Raw genomic sequence first — 19,842 nt, 5'->3', positions numbered from 1 at the left:
CGAAATTGAACGCTGATTTCGATTTCGTCATTGGTTTTCTCGTTAAACTAGCCGTTTTTTAAATTAACGAAAACAGTGCTGTTAGCGCACCAACTTAATTTATGGTTTTTAACGTTTAAACCAAAAAGTATAAGACAATTAGAAAAATAAACCTGATTTCCGTGATTTTCAAGTGGGAAGGGTATAGCCTCCCCCCGGCCAAAAACGACATCTCTTGAATGCGTCTCACCGAAACCAGCTTCCATGAACAGTTCTTCGGCGCAAATGATTCGGATTGACAAACCACGCGAAGAAGCCATATGCTAAGTGGACTCAATTAAATCCGGCCTCGAAGTACCTGTATTATTTTCATTTTTTGAAGACAGGCAATATAGTCTTACATGCAACAACAAAAAAAAAGAAGGTTAATACCTTGTCTGAGAAGTTGAGTATTCCAAGTGAGATTTAAATCGTTCTATCTGCCACTTTGACAAACGTATCGCCAATAATTCGACGTTTTTCTTCTGGATTGGAAGTCCGATACAACGACAAAGTTTGGCGACGATGCACGTTGGTGGAAGCATGGTAGAAAGTCAAACTTGCTCTAACAACTCAAAACCATTGGAAGCATCAAGTTTGATCGCTGGTTTGAAGAGAAAACGAGAAGCCACTGTCTGTAAAAGAACTCGGTCATAGGATAAAAATTATAAACCGTAGATTTTGTGATGTGACAGGGAGATGTATCCATTAATCTCATACCAACGCGGCAAATAATGAGATTCTGAACGATACGGAGAAGTATCTTAAGATACCCGATGATGCTGCTCGCGTTTCTCCAATGTGAAACCTTGCAATTCACAGTTGTCGAACAAGAAGTTATGCAACTTTTTTCGTCCTGTAATTTTTACACCAGCCATCAAGATCAATGTTTCGCACTCAATGGAAAGGAATCCAACATGCCGTTTTCAGTCAAATCCGCTTCAGGATGGAACTAGACTCCGATAAAAAGGCGTTCAGTATCAGCAATGGCGGAATTAATAGGACGCGAAGATTTTGCGACGCAACGCAATCCTTCTGCAACCTTATCGACGCTGTCACCATGGATCAGCAACACCATTTGCCCCGAGTCTCTAAGCCTTTAAGCAATGGGCACTCGTTTTGTTATTTTATGGCATAATTTTTATTTCTGACATGTTGAATACTGCTGTGAAATAATTTGAATAATAAAAATTTTATATAAAACAGAATTGGTTACCTTATTCCCTGATGAGTATTTGCATGCGTAACAAATTCCCGGCAGTGGAAGACCGCAAGTAATAAAGATTGCTGGGTCGTATTGTGGGGCATCTCGCTGCGTTAACTGGGATGCCCCACTGGGACCTGTTCAAAAGTAATGTAAAATTCATATTTGACTTAACTCAACCATTTCGTTAACTTGACCCTAAACATGTGTGTACACTTCATGTTTGCAAAAGTTAAGTTTAATAATAAAATTAAGCAAAAAAGCCAGCTAAAAAATGTCTGATTTGTTTTGGGTTTCAATGTTTACCTCCCGAAATTATAATTTCTTTAATGCCTTGTTGAAGCAGAAGGAAAGCTGGGGTTTCGAGGGCTAGAATATCAAATTTACACATTGTTCTCTGACTCTGCAATCAATAAACTAAAATATAAATTTATAAATTAATCAACTCTTCATATCGTTGCATACACGGCATCGTATGCATAGACTCCTCCATTGAAGGCGTCGTCTATTGAAATCCCTCCTTCAAGTGATGTTTTTGACCGCTAGATGGCAGTAAAGCTATCTATTTATTTGTTAAATAAACGGACAACTATCGAAAAAGAGTTGTCTGTTAAAAAGTGAGTCAAGCGGCGTTCCGTATTACCATATAGTTTTTTTTTGGCTATGCCAGAGTCATAGATCCCTGTCCCCTGGTTCCTCCACTATGGCTATTTTCCCTCTCAGAAAAGGGGTACCCTCTTGTAAGGAATACTATACAAAAAAACGAGGGTTTTGGTTCGGGGCGGTCGGGGCGTAGAGTTATTTTCCACCCGTGAGAGCGCCTCTTGCAAAAGGCTGAAAAGAACTGACAATGATACGGTCAACGTTCAACATTTTTATTGGAAACAATCGTTTTTTCTGGTTTAAAAACGAAAAAATTCAATCACTACTTCCGATTAATCTGGCTAACAGATTTTTTTTATTATTATTATTATTATTATTTTAATAAAAGGACAGGCATTAGAAGAATTTAAAAGTCGGTTTTATCTAAATGCAGAAAATAAGAAAATAATGAAGTACCTTTTTGCTAGAGAGAGGTTTCAAATAAAATACTTTTGGACATGGGTGGAGATGGTCGAGATGGAGAAGAGTGAGGATAACTGCCTGATTCATGTTCATTTCCATCCAAGAATTCCAGCAGCGACTCGGAGATTGCTTGCTCAGAGCCCAAAAGTGATGGGCCAGTACTTGACAATTCTGCATCATCTCCGTCTGGGCCAGATTCGTCAAAAACCTTCATTTCGCGATTCATTAAGTACTTTTTGAAAGGTGAGGTCAACTCTCCTCGGCTTTCTTTGATAAAAGCGCATCCAGAGAGAATCGAATTTTCCGAGTTGTCTGAGAGGCTTATATCAGAATCGTCTGAAATCTCTGCTGAGTTTTCCTTGTCTGACGAAGAACATGCCGATTTGTTGATCGTTTGATTGGTTTCTTGGATGGATGAGGGAGGATGAATCAGATTCATGTTAGCTAATTGGAGAGCATCCGAGTTCGGCACGAGATCGTCGGCAGGCTCATCAATCGGAGAGAACGTAAATACTGGCTTCCGGCAGCGCGGAGTCATAATGGAGTCTCTGACATAATAGGGGAAGCGCTGAGCAGATTGGGTCAATGGAGAAATAACTTGGTCTTGATGAATATTGCTCTCTTTGGTCAAATCTGAATGTAAAGCTCCTAGTGGATGTGAAACACCACTGTTAGCTTGTTTGGTAAAAGCTGGGTGTCGAATGAAATCCGATGACGTAGGGGTGGATTCCAGCAAGCTCCGGCGGCTGATGTGGTATAGTCGACCAGACTTTAAGCTAGGTGATTTACATTCGTCACTCTAAATTTGTATGAAGCGATAAGTCTTAGGCGATTAGAATTACTAATAGATCAAATACCGAAACTATCGATTCGGGAAGGGGTGGGGAGGTTTCACCAGAGTAACAAAGTGCATGAGCACGAGTTGAGGACTTAGATCGCCTTCTTTTCGGAGACACTCCAGCTCCGTTAAAAAGATGTTTCTATACAACATAAGAATTACATCATAATACGACAACAACTACTACGAAGTTGTGTTATCCAACTTACTCGTATAGACTGTGATAAATTTTTGCAATTCTTAGCACATGCGTCACTGATACTTGAATTTAAGATAACCTTTGGCGTTCCACAGCCATTTTCTTTGTTGAACTTGTGAACCCACTTTTTCTTAATCTCAGATTCTGGCTGGGACTGAACATATGCGTACAATTCAGCTAAAGCTGCTTCAGTAGGGTCAAGCCCAACCTCTGCCACAACTTTAGCAGTCATTTCCCTGAAAATAGAACGCGAACATCAATAATTTAATTGATTTTATTTTTACAGAGACAAACAAAAATCGAAATTTCTTTTACCTATCGACAAAGGTAATGGTGGTTTTAACGGGTGGCGTGGAAGACGTACTCGAAGAATCTTCCTCGTTGTCCCGCTTGAAGTGGAGGCGAACGTCTGAGACAAATTCAGGTGGTAAATCAAACAATACTTTTGCTCTCTCGATCATAAACGAGACAATATGCGCCAAAGACGAAGCGTTCGTTGTCAGATCTTCAGCCGACATCTAGAAAATAGTTTTCGTCATTATAAGGAGTTCTAATGCTGATGGAATGATCATATTTCTACTTTTCGTGGGCATAAAATGTGCGGAGCCAGAACGATACCCAGATTCATGGCATTCATTTTGTTAGTGTCTTCGTTTAACGAAACTTCGTGCAACATACTGAGAAGCCGGCGGAGGATCGCTGCGTTCTCATTTGGCAATAGAAGGACAAGTAACTGACACCCTCTAATTTGCCTTTCCTGATGATTTAGTTCTGCAGAAAAAAGAATTGATAGGACATTTTACAGAACAAAAACAGCTAAAACAACAGTTACTTACTGGCAAGGCAGCAATGGAATGGATAATAGCTTTCAATCAACAAAGGCTCTGGCATTTCAGCTAATAAATTTTTTAGCACTGTAGCTACTTCATGTACCGAATACAAACTAGATTCAAGCAATGCAGTTATTTCAGAAGCTTCTTTCTCCTTAACAAGATTCATTAATTCTTGTTGTTGCTTTATTTTTCCATTCCTTCTAAACAGACCCTCTTGAACTAAACCTGGAAACAAAATATATGAGTCTGAATAAACTGAACTTTGTGAGAAAATTCAATATTCAAATTCAATTTATACTTGAGGGTTTAGACAAGTGATCTATAAGCTGATAAATCTGTGCAGCATGTTTTACTCCTTCCCCTGTGCCTTGTTGCTTTGGCAAGCGAGTCTTTTTTGTGCTTGTAATGGATTTTTTGTCAGATATCTTACTTTGCGGAGTCAAACAGTCAACTCTGAGGAAGGTAAAACAAATAATGAATTGAATGAAACAAAAACAAATAAAATTAAACTTCTCACTCATCAGTTGATTGATCCAGACAAAATGACAGATGCATTTTGACAAGGGAGGTAAACTGGTCAGGAGACTCTTTTCTCAGTTTTTTCACTAAGGACTTGTCTGAGTCCATCTTTGTTGTCAGTTGGTATATATTTTACAGTTTGTTCACAGTACAATACTTTTGTGGTTAAACTTTTGTTAGAATCCAAACATGTTTGTTAGCAATTGATGCAGCCGTTTACCTGCACCGTTTTCGGTTGTCAGTGTCTTCTATGACTGACATAATTTTTGAATTTCACGAAGCAGCGTTGTCAAATAAATCACGTCCAGGTAAAATGAAATCCCAATTTTTAAATAATAAGTGAAATGCTGAAATCACTAAAAAAAATTTTGTTCGCTATATTTTTCAAAAAGGTAACATAACGGGAGATTCAAAACTGTCTCTGGTTTAAACCAAATAATCATTGTATTTCTTTTTATAGATCTCATCTACAATTTCCGCTTCACAATTTCAGCGACAAAGGTACTGTTCATTGTTTACAATCGCAAAAAAAAACCAACAAATCAGGATCTAGATTTTTGTTATCGCCATTACACAGAATGATAGATAATGGCAAAAAGAAAATGAGAGGAGAAAAGCCACCGCATATTTCTGTGGCAAAGTGCACTACTATTTCAGTACCTTCCCCTCTGGACGTCCTATCATGACTTGGCACGCCATTGATCGGACTTCTAATTCCTTGACGCAACCACCGACGATACATGAAAACACTTACCATTGATATACATATATACATAGCTGATGTATATGTCCGTATCAATGCTTATGGTAAAGCTATAGTGTAAACAATATATACCAATAAAAAAGCTGATACAGTTATCATATATATAACCAAATTAGAACGGTAACATCTGGACTTTCTTCACGAGCCATCTGATGATTTAATTCGTCCCCGCATCCAAGGCAAATGAAATCTCTGTTTCTTTAAGTCCTTTTTTTTCTTCCCTTTTTTCGGTCTCGATCTTATCATCCCAATTGATAACGACTACAATGAATTTCTGGTTTTCAACACTCTAGATTTCGTCCAAACCTCCAGACGGCTCTCCAGCTTTGACTCGTTCTAGGACACGATTGACGAAGTCGGTTGAATGGCCAGCAATTTTCACTTCTGCGTTAACAAAAGGATAACGGTAATTCGCAATGCTGAAAAACATTATACGTTGTTAAGTTACTTGTAAGAGTTTTGGCGATCCGCTCCAAGCGAGCGGAAGCATCAAGACCCTGTTGTGGCGTAGAAGACGGGTTTTGTGCCACAGCCATGACATCATATTTAGCAGTAATCATCAATTTCGTTTGGGATATAGCTGCCATTAGCTTTCCTGAACGAGACAAATGTTTTACTTAGTATTGAAAGAAACAAGTGCTGTAGAATAAATTGATTATTACGATGTTCCTGTTCCAGACCATATAGCTTTACTTTATTGGCTTCGTGCTGCGCTTTCTTCTTCAAACGGCAGGCCCTGGAATAAAGTGCCTCATTCTCGTTATTACTTTTAAGGATTGACAATATCTCGTAGAAACGCAAACAAACCTGGATGCAAGTTTATTTTTTTCCTTCCTTGATTTGGGCCGTACGGCCATGGGCAGTTCGCTTACGGGCGTCATGTCATTAATAAGTCGATTTAGTTTGTCCAGTTCACGTCCAATGCTGTGAAGTTTGCGTGGATTGGGAGTCAAGTCATTGCCGTCTCCTCGTCTGGCTTTCCCACTATGAACAATACTATGCATTAAAATGAACATTTTTCTTTCGATATTACAGAATTGCTTTACCTATGCTTGATGCCATCAACAGAGCAATACGGACTGAAAACAGGGTCTTGAACTTTGTTCAAAACATGCGGGTCTACCGTCTCTGGAGCCAGGCTGATTTTGTGTCCTTTGGGTCCTTTGGCTTGGACGTTATACTGCCAGAAGAAACGCTCTTTCTTTCCGGACGAAGAACCAGCTTGGGCTTCACCTCGGCTTTCATCGTCACTGCCTCCCGAATCTGCTGTTGTATGTGTGCGTGAAAGAGGGAGACTGTTGTGGTACGGAATTGCAGCTGGTGGGGCCAAAATTACAGAAATACCTGAATCGGAGTCGTCGAAATCCTCGTAATGATCCGAATCGTCTTCCGAATCGAATCCTTCATCGTGAGAAAAATCAAAGGAACCAGGACTCAGTATGCCAACTTGGTTTTGATAAAAATAGCATCACGTTAATTTCAACCAAATACTGGACAAGTGCGTGACGGAGAAAATCCAAAGATGCTTGTGCAACACTTGTCTCAAATTGCACATACCGGTAGAAATGGAAGAAGCGGAGCCATGGACTTCTTCAACCAACGAACTGGTAGAAAAAAGACGATTGCGAGGCTCTCGTCGCTGCCATGTGCTCGACTCGCCGGGCACTGCGTTGCCACCTAGAATGGACGGACCCGGAGCCGAACTTGAAAGTCTAGCAAGGAGTAAAGGATTGGTTGCAGCCAAATTGGGTCTGGGGATGGTTTGACTTCCTCCTGAGGAAGAAGATGCGCTGTTTGAAGTCCTTTGACGAGCTCCTCCTGGATATGAGGGACGCTGGGCAGTTGGCGATGGAGAATGGCTTCCTCCTAGATTACTTGCAGTTAATATCATACTGTTTACCAACCATTGCTTGTTTATCGAACCTGCAGCATTAGGAGAAGGTAACCGACCAGGTGAACGAACGGACAATAGTTCTTGGAGGGCACTGTTGTTAGTGCTCTTCTGAGGAGGAGAGGTCGGGTAGGGAGGAGGCGGTTTGACTCTACCACCCTCCTCGGTACGTCGGGTTAGTTTGGACAAAGTGACGTGACCGAAATTGGCCGGAAGGCTAGCCGAAAGTGGGCTGGTGATGGTTGTGGAACTGATGCCAGCATTGTTCTCTATGCCAGTCAGCGAGAAAGGTGTTCCTGAACTGGGAAATGGCATGTCTACCGGTGGTAGCTGATCTAAGTCGAAACCCATCTGAGATGCCCCCAGCTGAGAGTAGTCGTCTTCGCTTGCCATGCCTGCCATTACATTTCTTGTCTATTAAGAAAAATTTAAATAAAAAGATTACTGGTTGTTTTTCCTGTAGACAGATTTATGACCAATATTACTCTGTTTAATTCAAAATGGGACAGGCTCGGCGAAGCAGAAAAAGCCGCATTCAGTTCCGCCATACGGAATCGATCCGCATTCACATTCTATAAAGGGCATAGTTTAAGTATGGCAAGATATTTTATAGATATATATTTTTTTAATGTTACATCTGATCCATTTAATGGTTTGATGTATTTTCCTGTCATCTGGGTAGGCATTACGAAATCGTCAAAATTAAAATCGGTAAGTAAGGATTCATCATTGGCGTTTAGTTCGGCCAAGGTAGGGCCTTGAATCAGATCAGCTTTGTCCACCTGGAAGATGTCATCCTCCTCCATTGGAAACATGGAAATAGCCTAGATCAGTATTTATAGTAAAAAAAAACAACAACATATGAATCAGTAAAAGAAAAGTATACATACTTTCATCGTCTCCAAGTCTGTTTCTAGATCCGTCAGCTCCTCTTTGATTGACACGGAGAGTGTCGGATTGCTAACGGAATTGAGATGTTGGTGATGACTATCGGTGCCAGAGAGAAAAAAGTTTCTTAAATCAGGGCCCATAAAAATCGACGGGCCCTGGGATGGTGTGTTGAAGGGCGTAACGGGAAACGGAACATTGTTCACAGTCCGTTGCATTTGAGATGGAGCTCCCCACATACCTCCCGCGGGACTGCTGCTATTTCCCACTTCTTGCTTGATGGATGTATAGCCCAGCATCCCGACGCCTCCATTTCGATTCGGTATAGGCAAACCGATCGGGGAGTGGACATATCTACACCAAAAATACATTTCCAGATTATTTTCCAGTATTTCATTTAGTTTTCTTTCTTTTTTTAATCATGCGAAATTACCTGTGGTCATCGTTATCGTATTCTGGTTCTTCTTTAATGGGTGTATGCACCAACGAGCTCTGCGTGTCGTTGCTACAATCTCCAGCCATCAGAATGTCATCCAAATCGAACAGAACGGAAGGGTCGAAAATGCCGCCTCCAGCCATAGTCGACTGTCCATTGCCCAGTCCCCCTTTCGGGGCAGTACTCATTTTTTTGGCCTTTTTCCTCTATGAAAATAAATGTCTTGTAAAACATGAAAACGGTCACTTTAGGGGAATATTGGCAACAAATTCAATTGCGCGATTAATCAAATATGAGGGCCGATAAGCAATAAAAACGTCAAACTTCCTGTTTGATTTTAAGATAATCGATAAGATCGATGGTGCAAGCATTGAGAAATTCCTCAGTCAGGAAAGGGCATGGAACGCGAGATGCGCGCGCACATTGTTGTTGGTGTTGTTGCGTAAACGAATTGGAACCTTGACAGCTTTAGGTACTCTCACGATACAAGGGCGTTCCATTCCGGCAACATTTCTTTCGCACTCTGCGTACCGTGGCAAGCTAGTTATCTGTTATAGTGCAGATTGATTAAATCTGAACTACTAAACCTAATTGTAGCTTTCTTTTCGCCAAATTTGGGTCTCTTTTGTACAATCAAGTACAAAATCAGGATCGCTGTGGGCGTGGTAGCCGTGATTCGACACGTGCATAGGAAACTTTTTCTCTCGAATACTCTTCTTCAGCCAAAATAATTCAAATTCCTTCTTTTGCAATTTATATCCCACGTTCATTGTTGATTTCGAATGCCTGAGGCGGTCCGTGAATCCCGTCATAGTCAAGGTTGGGAAGGTGGAGCTCTTTATTGAACAATCAATGGGGATGTCGTGAAAGAGAACCACAGATATATCCAAATGGAAATGGCAATGTGGAAAAATTAATTTTCAAAATAGAAAGTCCTTGGGGCCTTGAGCGTGCCAAAGCCCTCGTTCAAGGTCGTACAACCAAGTTGTTTACTAACTCCCTCTTCCTTCGTGCGCAAAGAGGAATGGAAAGGCAACAAAAACAAATCAAAATGGCCGCGGGACTGTGTGCCATTTCGTCCCCCAAACAAACCTTTTTTTTCCCATGACAAGTTCCGAGGAATAGAAAACGATAACAACCGCGTTTTACAATGGCTTCTTCTTAACAAGGAGAAACGCAAACACAAATGTTACGTAATGCTAAGTTTAAATAGTTTTTCCCGCCAAAAACAAATTTTATTCAATTAAACTGGTTCGAACCAGTTGGCCTTCGGCGCTACACTTTACTGCTGCCTCAAACACGCGTGAGCATGGCTACTCCCGATAAGGTCCCCCTTTCGCCTCCCAAACATTGGCCTCCCTACCCCTCCCTCCTTCTCCTCTCATGCCACAATATTTTCACAAGTTTTCTCTCGATTTTTACCTGGTTGATCAAGTCGTCGTGTCGAAATCCAACAACACTTATGCGGGCTAAATCACTTTTCCGAAATTCACTAGGTTACGTTGACGTTGCGAATGTTTGTTGGACTGTTTAGAGTCTTGTTTTGGTCGAGCCAGTGCAACACATGGCTCCGCTTTTGCCCACACAACCTTCCTCCACTGAGCGATCTTTTGGTCTTTCTGTTTTGATCGAGGCCTTCTCCACACTCCCGCAAGGCTATGACGTCACGTGGGACTATCCACCAATCCTGAGCCACGTTATGACTCGGTAAGTAATAAGCCAATAGCAGCCAACGTTTCACTGCCTTCATTTAGAAAATAATTAATTTTTCCTTTACCAAATTCGTGATTAAATGCATTTGTGACGAGAACTGAAGAAATTTTTATTTGAAATCGTTAACATAAAAAAATGTAGTTAATTTTAAGCTGAAATATCTTAAATTGTCTTATTGTTTCGTTCACTCACCGTCGTCTGTACGTGCCACCTCCTCACACCACCCAGGCTCTCACCGCCCAACTTCGATCGAAGTTTCTCTTGGACTTGGACTCCCGAGAACGAGTTTCTTATCTTGGCGGAAGCCAATACGGATAGAGAAATGAGAAACTTCTATACTTATATAAATAACTCAACTTGCTGTAGTTTCAATCACCTCGAAGGAATTGATTCCCAACCAAAAATGCAGTTTGTGTACTAAATTACCAGAAAAATTAAGATCTCCGTGAACGTGTGGCTATGCAGGAAGAGAACGTATAACAACAATCGATAATCTTGTTTCAACAGTGTCATCTAACCACTTACAAGTGCTCTCCCCTGCAATTTTGAAAGGGAACCTTGTCTTTACACAGCGAACCTTGTCAACATTGGTGTTTTATCGGTTCCATCCGGTTCCAACAGATTATTTCTACATTATTGGCGCTATCACGTGGATGCGCCAAACAACAACACAAGATCCAATCCAGAGGGTTAGATTCCCGCCACACGGTCTGTTTACCGAAACAGTTCGACGCGCTTTTCCCCAAAACGTCACAATTCCATTTGGTTGCCCTCTGACGTTCCCAAGTTCAATTGAAAGAAGTGAGCGAGTTATATGATCTGAAGGACAGATATAATACAGAGAACCCAAAGTCATCAAATGAAACCCGACTAGGTCACCACTTGTTTTCTTTCTGTCCAATTTTGATATGATTTCTTGCGTCATAGTAATCAACTGTCTAGCCGCCGTTGATGCATTACAAAAAATAAAATAACCCAAAGAGGAAGCCTTGTTTGTGAATGGTTACAAACTCGATTTGTGTCCGGCTAACACGCAGATAAAAGAGAAATTTGTTATCGCTGACAGCTAATGTAGTACCTAGAACAAGATTGAATCGTTGATGATGAAAATAAAAGAACTACACTTAATTTTCTTTGCACGTGGATGTTTCCTAGCCACTCAACGCGTTTGTGAAACATGTAATTCCTGAAGTAATTATTTTACAAGAATGACAGACTCTCCGAGAGCTGTAGAAAGTATTATCGCGACAGGTGATGAATAGGCAAGGCACAAATAAGAGCTTAAAGCAAAAGTTTTTTAAACTAAAAACTAAAAGAAGAAAAAAAAATTATAAAAGATGAAATATCGATTTTTAGATAGCAATGAAAAATTAATCATTCTGAAGAGGATAACGGCGGAGGGTAGGACTTTTTACTTAGCATTAGATCCCAACTTATTAATGAGTTCGTCGCACAATGTGGTTAGCTCCTCATTCTCTTTGGATTTCTGTTCCAGACTTTGCTCGACCGACGCCAATCTCATCTCAGTTTTCTTGAGTTGAGCCTTTACACGAGAACTCTCGCCTTCAAGATTACGCTTCAAATTCTCCATTTCTTGTTGAGCTCTATAAAACAAAACAAAAAAGCGGGTAACGTAGCCACTCACATTGAAGAGGAAAATAAGATACATACCCTTCCAATTTCTGAGCGGCATGCAGCTTTAGCGTTTCGTATTTGTGTTGCTCTTGTTGCAACCTTTCCTGGTAGGCTGCTAAAGCTTTCTTTAAAGCTTCTTCGTTCTTATGCAAATTCTCAGCTGCGGTACGATTCCTTTCGTACATTCGATGAAATTCGCTAAAAGCACGCTCCACTTCTTTTAAATCTTCGATCGCTTGATCTCTCTCCTTTATAGTATTTTGCAGGGTGGTCTCCATGTTCGCCTTTTCCCTCTCCTTTTCAGCAATTAATTGAGATATGGTCTTCTCATATTCACCGACAATTTGTCTGTAAAATAAGACTGATTAGGTGGATTTCAAATTAGCAAAGCATTTACAGAAATACCTCATCTGGGCTTGAGCTTCAATAGTGGCCTCAAATTTTGATTTGAAATCGTGAATTTCATTTTCTTTCATTAGAATTTCACGTTCCTTTTGAAGCAACTTGTCTTGGAACAACAACTCCTGCAATTTCAATGCTTCCTTGTGTTCATTAAGACTCAAAACATCTCCTGTCACATTTCGGCTGGACATTAAGCACTCTTGTGGATGGGATTTTTCAACCGAATCAACTTTTTCTACTTTGGGTGCACTTGAAGCGTGTGGTGGACTGAAAAGGAATAAACTTTCTCCCGCAGATTTACGACCCGTAGATTCTTCCGCTAGAATCGTCTCATCCCCACCTGCTAAAACAAGACATTAAAAAAAAAACGCATTCAGTTATAAAATATCCCAAAATATTTTACCACCATCAGAGGGGCGAGATGGAAACATGCTAGGCCTTCCCGTGACAAGTGGATCAAACTTGACAAAAAGCGATTGCCTGGCCAAAGCAATATCATGCGAGGTACCACCATGCTGCATGAGGAAATCCAGCTCGGATGGATCGTGAAAGACTTCCTGGGCGGGTCGGAATTCTTCTTGTTCAGTACCTTCGCTTGACAGTCGCGCACTGGCCGTATTTGGATTCGGCGACGCCGATTGAGGAATGCTTTCGATCACAGTGTTATTGGCTTCAGAGTTATCCTGGAAAGCGAATCGAAAGTTAAGAAGTGGACCGTGAAGTGACACTGCAGAATAAAGTCTCTTACGACTTGGTGGGTATTGCAGATATTGGCTTCCGATTGGTTTTGCGGGCTACCTTCTCTGGTGGGGGAGGCTCCTAATTTCTTCTTGGGTTTGAACGGATCTTCGTTAGGATCAAAAGCAAATTCTACTTCAAATGCATCTGGTTTGGTGGCGGTGGCAGGGGCTGCAGGTCGCGCGATTCTAGGACGGATGGGTTTTCGAACAACTGGCGCCTTTTTGGTTGGGCTTGACACAGCTGGTTTTTCTGGTTTGCTGTCCAGCGCTGGCTGCTCTTCTGCTGGATCAGCGATATTGTCTTTGGTTGCCACATTTTCCTTCATTTTGGGTTTTTGAGATCCTATACATCAATTTGTTAACGAAATGTTTTGCAATACCATAAGCAGCACCGTTATTCTACCTTTGCCAACGTCGGGAGGTGCGGCGTTTTCCAAGTCTTCCAGTTTGTCCAAGAAGCTCAAGTCGTAACCTTTTTTGGGTACAATCAGAGGTTCTTCTTCAGTGACTTCTCGCTCTGGGTTTGTATGTACTGAAACGTCTGCTGCCTTATCTTCTAAGAAAGGTTCTTCTTGGGCACGCACTTCCGTTGACTGGGATTCTAGATTATCCATAAATATCCATGGGGTAATAACAAACAGTATGATAAAAATTATTTACTACCTTGCGAATTCACAGGAACACACGTTTCTTTTTCGATATCCACTTGGGATGTCGTGTCAATAGTTTCAACCACTTCCACCTCTTGATCTTCAACTACGTTAACCGGAACGGTTTTCGATTGCTGTTCAGTAACTAGAAAGCGTAAATTTGAACAGTAAAAAAAAGTGTGATTATTTTAATGGTAGTAATACAAACGGGAAAAAGATTGACAGGCTTTATCAGTACAGGTATTTCTTTTTTGGGTGGAAACTTATTAACATATTAATCTGACCTCGGCCACAACATTAACTGTCCTTGAGCATGTAATAAGATATTGAAGGAACACCACTAGCCTGTTATTCAGACTTAGCATTTCCTGTAGAACTGTTTTGATGTTAGTCAACGACTATGACGATTATGGGCACCGTTTCAGGTAAACAACAACAACAAAATAGAGACCAATTACCTGGGGAAGCAGAGTAGTCAGTAACCGGGGTCGAGAGTTGTGTAAGGAGTTTGGCTTGACTAATAGATGGAGTGGCGTTCTCTAGATCGTCAAAGCGATCCAAAAAACTGAGGTCGTACCCTTTTTTTGGTACAATGGGCTTCTCTTCGGGTAGACTTGTTGGTTTCACTACGTTTGTGTCAGGGTCTTGAGACGAGGTAAATTCTGAGTTTTCAACCGCGGAGGACGGTTGAATTTCTTCGCTAGGGATATCGCTAGCTACGGTGGAGCTGCTCTTGTCAGCTGCGTTCAGGACAGTTTGTTCAGCTACGGATGAAAAGGTAGAATCGCCTTCAACTAGACCGGTGTCAACTTCACTGTTATTGACATCTACCGGTTCTATGGCGTCGCTGTTCTCAAACGAACTCGATGGCTGGCTTTCAATGGCCGGAACTATTGTTTCTTTAATTGAAATTTGTTCCTCACCCACAAGGTTTGGGTTTTGCTCTTCGTGGACTTGAATGGTTTTGTTTCCGACAATTTGCACAAGATCAGCGACTGGGATGGATTCACCTTCAGTTGCTGAGAAAGACTCTTGTTCCAGAACTGAAACGACTGAAACGGTTTCCTCGGCAATAACTGGAACGATTTCTTTTTCAGTTTCTGGAATAGATGTCTCTTCTTCGGCTGGAACGCTTTTCTCTTCACCAACCGAAAGAAATTCCTCTCTTACGACCGAAACGCTTTCCTTTTCGGTGGCTGGAACGGGCTCCTCTTCCACGACTGTAACGGGCTCTTCTTCCACGACTGGAACGGGCTCCTCTTCCACGACTGGAACGGGCTCCTCTTCCACGACTTGAACGGGCTCCTCTTCCACGACTGGAACGGGCTCCTCTTCCACGACTGGAACGGGCTCCTCTTCCACGACTGGAACGGGCTCCTCTTCCACGACTGGAATAGGTTCTTCTTCCACGACTGGAATGGGCTCCTCTTCCACGACTGGAACGGGCTCCTCTTCCACGACTGGAACGGGCTCCTCTTCCACGACTGGAACGGGCTCCTCTTCCACGACTGGAATAGGTTCTTCTTCCACGACTGGAACGGGCTCCTCTTCCACGACTGGAACGGGCTCCTCTTCTACGACTGGAATAGGTTCTTCTTTTGCGACTGGAATAGGTTCTTCTTTTGCGACTGGAACGGGTTCTTCTTGTGCGACTGGAACGAGCTCCTCTTCCACGACTAGAACGGGCTCTTCTTTCACGACCAGAACAGGTTCTTCGTTTGCAACTGCAACGGGTTCCTCTTGTTTGACTGAAACGGGTTCTTCTTTTACGACTGGAGCGGGATTTTCTTTTACAACCAGAACGGGTTCTTTTTCAGTGACTGAAACGGGTTCTTTTTGCACCACAGCGGCGGATTTCTCCTCAGAAACGCTTTCTTCTTCGACGGCTGGAACGGTTTCTGCCACGACACCCACACTTGTTTCTACGACAACTGAGCCAGCTTCTTCTATATCGGACGAAACAGCTTCTTCTTCAGGCCCTGTACCTATTTCCTCTTCTACTACAGGATATTCTTCTCCTATATAACCTGCAGCTTCTTGCCCTTCGATAATTTGGATTTTTTGTTTCTCAGCGATTGGCAAAAGATTGTCTGAATCGCTTACTAAATTGTTCTTTTTTGGACCTTTCAAATCAGCAAATGAGCTATGTTCGGACTGATCGACGATCGAAGTAAATTCAGAATCGTCTAGATTGACAGCAGTAAGGTCCCGAGTCGTTGACAAGATGTCTTGAGTTGCGTTCGCCGGAAGAATACTATTATCTTTCTCCTCGTTAACAGAAGAAACAGTTTGATTCACAGCAACGATTGGCGTGTTTTCATCTTCGTTTAACGGAAAAGTTGTGTTCAATGTTGGTGTAGCCGGCGAATGTTTAGATAACACTTGCTTGGAAAGCACCAAACGTTCGAACTGGTTAATTAGATCAATATCCACTTCGTTCGTCGGATTGTTAGGTGTCACCGCTGCAAGCGTGTCTGCTTCAGAATCTACAACTGAGACGTCAATGTCGGAACCAGACGAAGGTGAAAACAGCTGCGATGACCTGGCAGGAAAATTTGCAATTGCTCCCAATGCATCCGTTTCTTCCTGTAGCGCTTGAGGTACTTGGGACAAACTCTCTGGTGCTGCATCTACGGATGGCAACGAATAGTCTTTAAGACTAGCATCAACGGTGACATCGCCCAATGGGGCGACGCGTGAGGAGTCAAAATCCAGATGCCAACCAGTAGTGTCAATGGGCGTGGACGCGTCAAAGGTCGTCGACGGATTGACAGTTGAATCCAGATAAAGTGTGTCTAAATAAACCAAATAAACATACATGTTGTAATGAATGTTAAATTGAAAAGCGTTATAACATACTGTGAAGTTGCGGCTGTTCGTCAGCGCTTTCGTATTCGTCCGATTCCGAGACTGTCTCGGTGAGAGGCCGAGAAGTGGCAACACTGGGCACCAAATCGGGCAAAAAAAGTTTCTGTTTTTTCAAAAGCAGCGAATTGGAGTTTTCTTTCGTCTGGTCAGGTTGTTTCCAGCTTTCTTCAACGACTTTGTCGGCTAGATCCGCAATAAAACCACGTGCCAAATTGCAATGGGTTTCATGATCGTAACGGGTAATGACGGCCGTCCGTTCAGACCAAGCCTCTGCATCCAGGTCCGCGGCAACTGCTTCGCATTTCTCTTCTTCGGTAGTCCCCGAACCCTGGAGAAGACGAAATACAATGACTTTCCATGAATAAAAGAACATTAAAAAAGAATAAAACAGCGGTTTCTTTTTCTTTAGTCGGATCACGTCGCTTGGCCCCCAAGGGCCAAGGAATGGTCGGCTGCAATATAGTAACTATGTGGTGGACATTATCTTCTACTCTCCCTCCCCCCCCTTTTTCATGGATCTGTTGTTTTTAACAGAGTTCTCCAAAAATAGGCAAACTTATGAACGCTTCCAGGCACGTTCCTTTCCGACATTCCTGCAATCAACTAAAGCCCAATATAGGGTTATGGAACAAGAACAAACATCACTTGGGCTTCATCTAGCTTGCACTTGGAGGGCTACTTGAATCAATGGTATGATAGCAAACATAAGACTATGAAAAACACCCAAAAAAATTAAATACCTGAAGCCATTTGCGGACGAAATTCATCGTTTTGGCAACGCACTAAAACTGCCAAATATCTTTTGAAAACTAAGAGAATTGCATTGCGTGACAAAGGCGAGCAAAAAATCTACGTTCTGCCACACGACGGATTAGCCTTGACAACAGCATCACTCGACATGCAGACTGAGATTCTGTTAACTACCGAATGAGGGACGAGAATGATGAGAATGTGTACCATCACTAGTATAACGAGTTTAACCCCTCGAGGACGTTTCCTCTGCTGTGATCTCACAAAATACGATCGGCAATGTGCGACATCAGGTGTTCGAACTTTCAACTACGTCCTTGATTCTATAAGAGGAAGTTGGTTTGGCCTAGTCTCCACATTGCAAACAAAAGAACGATACATGGATGATAGTGTGTTCTCATACGAAGTCATGTACAAGTTAAAACTAAACTCAATAAAATTGTAAAAATAAAAAGGTAGTACTGCAATATCCAATCGACGCCCTTACCCATAGGATGTTGCCCATAATGCGATTTACGACCCTGTTGTTTAGTGGCCTTGCCACACCGGAAACTCAAAATATCCATCCGCAACCGCCGGAAATTGTTTCAAGACTAAAAATATACTAATACCTAGCTGTAGAACATTATACAACTGAACAACTGAATCTTTGCTGGTAGGATTTGATGTTGTCACTGGTCGACTGCAAAAAAAAAAAAAATTATCAGCGTTGGTCTTCGTGACACGACGGCGCAGGCTCGGAATTTACTGATCAATAATCGAAATAATTCTTCTATATTAGTATTGTTTACCTCAACTGCTTATACTAAGATCCTGAAAGAAAGATTCTTTAATTTTTGCTATTGTTACCACATTGCACTATTGTTACCAACAGAACAGTGATGTCAATGTTTTTGAGCTTTTCTATCCATCCATAAAAATAAAATAAATCCTTATAAATTTAGATGATAAAGTGGCCACATAATATCTGCTGAAGACATTATACGGGAAAAATCTTAATATGAAAAAAAATAGTATAAAGCCTAAGTTGCATCACCAACAGAAGGGGGCTACGGGTGTGCAACGTAACTGGTCGTACCAATTCATTCTACTGCAATGACGTCATATATTCAGATATAGGCCGTATGCTTACCTGTGATACTGCTGTCAACAAAATCTTATAGATAACTTACTTAAGAAACTGGAAACAACGTTCTTTTGGATGAAAATTGACACTTCTAAAGAAAAATGGACTGAAGGAACTCAACAAACGTAGACACGAGCCAGAACGTAAACAATACACGCCTACCAACCACTTTCACCATTCACCAGACGTGAACGCTCCGGAGTCATCGCAATGACTAGCGCCACCGCTTTTACGCTAGTCATTGATCAAAAACTGTACTATTTAAAGGACATTTTCCAATCCCAATTAAATTTACTTAATTTACTTAATAATGACATGATGAATGGTGCAACTGGTTTTACATATAATACCAGCAATAATAAAACTCTTATCTTAAAGAACATGAAATGCAGACTTTTACTCTTTGCCTGTTCCATGATGACAACTCTTATCAATACTGCAAAAGCAAAATTATCTGATTGTGACTTATCAAGAGAAAAATATTCTAGTTATTTATATTATGTTCCCGAACAAAAGCAACATTGTCTTTAAACTCACCAAATCGCTGATGATTTTGGCCTCATTAACAGATGTGTTGACTGCAACTAAGACTGATCTCACTGTTCCTGGAGAACGAGGTGCTGCATAGACTAAACTCTCTGTTTTTACTGAATTAACAGATGGAGGCAGGTTTTCGTCTCCAATTTCCATGACGTGGTCGACGAATGTGTAGGTTAAGCAGTTTCTATGATTACAGTTTGTTTTTCTAATGTAGATTCAACTGCGTTACTTGGAAGTCAATGGCATAAAGGTATAGACATTTTTTTACCGTAGTGCTTTCGCAGAAGACTAAATGAAATAATTGCCACTGACCAAGTTTATGACAGACAACGAGACGTCTACTCGTTTTTAATAAAACCTAGAGAACTAAACTAAACCGTCATTCGTTGGTTCAAACTTTATCTGCAGCATTGCCAGAGTGGAAAGTAGCAGAACAAAAAAGATTTTCAAGACTTCGACAACCTTGTACCAGAGTAATAGAATACTGGTGTAGCCACGGCCATGTTAACTCCTCTCTCGGATTTTTTCCCAAAAGTTGTTGCCAATTTCGCGTATCGATTGTGAGAAAATGAGGCAAGATATCGATTTAAGTGTCCCATAACCGTAACGCCACCTATGAATTGAGTTTTAAGGGTTGTTAAGAAATCTCTTCATGCTCTTACTTTTTTCACACTAATTAATTAAGCCACTTTTTGTTTACTTTCTGAAGTACAGACGACGAAAATGAGCGAAAACATAGCGAAAACGTAATACATCACAAGTTC

General features: G+C 41.4%; 3 protein-coding genes and 2 long non-coding RNA genes across 20 annotated transcripts; 1 reads left to right on the top strand and 4 right to left on the bottom strand.

Moving 5' to 3' along the window:
- Nucleotides 1–93: 93 nt before the first annotated feature.
- LOC116930869 lies at nt 94–1,738 on the bottom strand. 3 transcript variants are annotated; one of them, XR_006643791.1, is made up of 4 exons: nt 1,529–1,738; nt 1,235–1,359; nt 412–1,165; nt 94–337 (listed from the first exon to the last, which is right to left on the bottom strand). It is a non-coding gene; the product is annotated as an uncharacterized LOC116930869 (long non-coding RNA). The 3 variants fall into 3 exon arrangements; XR_006643790.1 differs by having other exon boundaries at nt 412–1,115; nt 1,529–1,737; XR_006643789.1 differs by having other exon boundaries at nt 412–1,359.
- A 345-nt stretch (nt 1,739–2,083) lies between these two features.
- Nucleotides 2,084–4,945, bottom strand: LOC116916117 (rho GTPase-activating protein 19). 2 transcript variants are annotated; one of them, XM_045170126.1, is made up of 9 exons: nt 4,675–4,945; nt 4,456–4,610; nt 4,161–4,382; nt 3,905–4,095; nt 3,640–3,842; nt 3,335–3,560; nt 3,145–3,267; nt 2,315–3,086; nt 2,084–2,248 (listed from the first exon to the last, which is right to left on the bottom strand). In XM_045170126.1, the coding sequence occupies exons 1-9, from the start codon at nt 4,782–4,784 to the stop codon at nt 2,232–2,234; spliced, it is 2,019 nt and encodes a 672-aa protein (XP_045026061.1). In that variant the 5' UTR covers nt 4,785–4,945; the 3' UTR covers nt 2,084–2,231. The 2 variants fall into 2 exon arrangements, with proteins under 2 accessions (XP_045026061.1, XP_032777200.2); XM_032921309.2 differs by having other exon boundaries at nt 2,084–3,086.
- Nucleotides 4,946–5,096: 151 nt separating this feature from the next.
- LOC116916107 (protein CREBRF homolog) lies at nt 5,097–10,265 on the bottom strand. 8 transcript variants are annotated; one of them, XM_032921295.2, is made up of 13 exons: nt 10,077–10,265; nt 8,652–8,876; nt 8,221–8,572; nt 7,966–8,154; nt 7,816–7,902; nt 7,363–7,744; nt 6,997–7,305; nt 6,784–6,885; nt 6,486–6,705; nt 6,247–6,435; nt 6,102–6,175; nt 5,888–6,034; nt 5,097–5,823 (listed from the first exon to the last, which is right to left on the bottom strand). In XM_032921295.2, the coding sequence occupies exons 2-13, from the start codon at nt 8,840–8,842 to the stop codon at nt 5,729–5,731; spliced, it is 2,337 nt and encodes a 778-aa protein (XP_032777186.2). In that variant the 5' UTR covers nt 8,843–8,876; nt 10,077–10,265; the 3' UTR covers nt 5,097–5,728. The 8 variants fall into 8 exon arrangements, with proteins under 8 accessions (XP_032777186.2, XP_032777185.2, XP_032777187.2 ...); XM_032921294.2 differs by having other exon boundaries at nt 8,652–8,860; nt 10,077–10,264; XM_032921296.2 differs by having other exon boundaries at nt 6,486–6,702; nt 8,652–8,860; nt 10,077–10,264.
- Nucleotides 10,219–11,237, top strand: LOC116916116. Its single transcript, XR_004390437.2, has 2 exons — nt 10,219–10,361; nt 10,596–11,237. It is a non-coding gene; the product is annotated as an uncharacterized LOC116916116 (long non-coding RNA).
- A 258-nt stretch (nt 11,238–11,495) lies between these two features.
- LOC116916103 (titin) lies at nt 11,496–19,493 on the bottom strand. 6 transcript variants are annotated; one of them, XM_032921285.2, is made up of 11 exons: nt 19,347–19,493; nt 19,076–19,283; nt 16,654–16,990; nt 14,253–16,589; nt 13,808–13,939; nt 13,548–13,745; nt 13,153–13,487; nt 12,808–13,087; nt 12,408–12,747; nt 12,039–12,350; nt 11,496–11,971 (listed from the first exon to the last, which is right to left on the bottom strand). In XM_032921285.2, exons 2-11 carry the CDS (start codon nt 19,226–19,228, stop codon nt 11,779–11,781), a joined length of 4,617 nt encoding a protein of 1,538 aa, XP_032777176.2. In that variant the 5' UTR covers nt 19,229–19,283; nt 19,347–19,493; the 3' UTR covers nt 11,496–11,778. The 6 variants fall into 6 exon arrangements, with proteins under 6 accessions (XP_032777176.2, XP_032777177.2, XP_032777178.2 ...); XM_032921286.2 differs by having other exon boundaries at nt 12,408–12,744; XM_032921287.2 differs by having other exon boundaries at nt 12,811–13,087.
- Between the last annotated feature and the right edge of the window lie 349 nt (nt 19,494–19,842).

Source organism: Daphnia magna, linkage group LG2 (genome assembly GCF_020631705.1).
Source record: "Daphnia magna isolate NIES linkage group LG2, ASM2063170v1.1, whole genome shotgun sequence".
Classification (NCBI taxonomy): domain Eukaryota; kingdom Metazoa; phylum Arthropoda; class Branchiopoda; order Diplostraca; family Daphniidae; genus Daphnia; species Daphnia magna.
The sequence above is the reverse complement of the archived record's forward strand: the minus strand, read 5'-3'. Positions and strand labels throughout refer to the sequence as shown.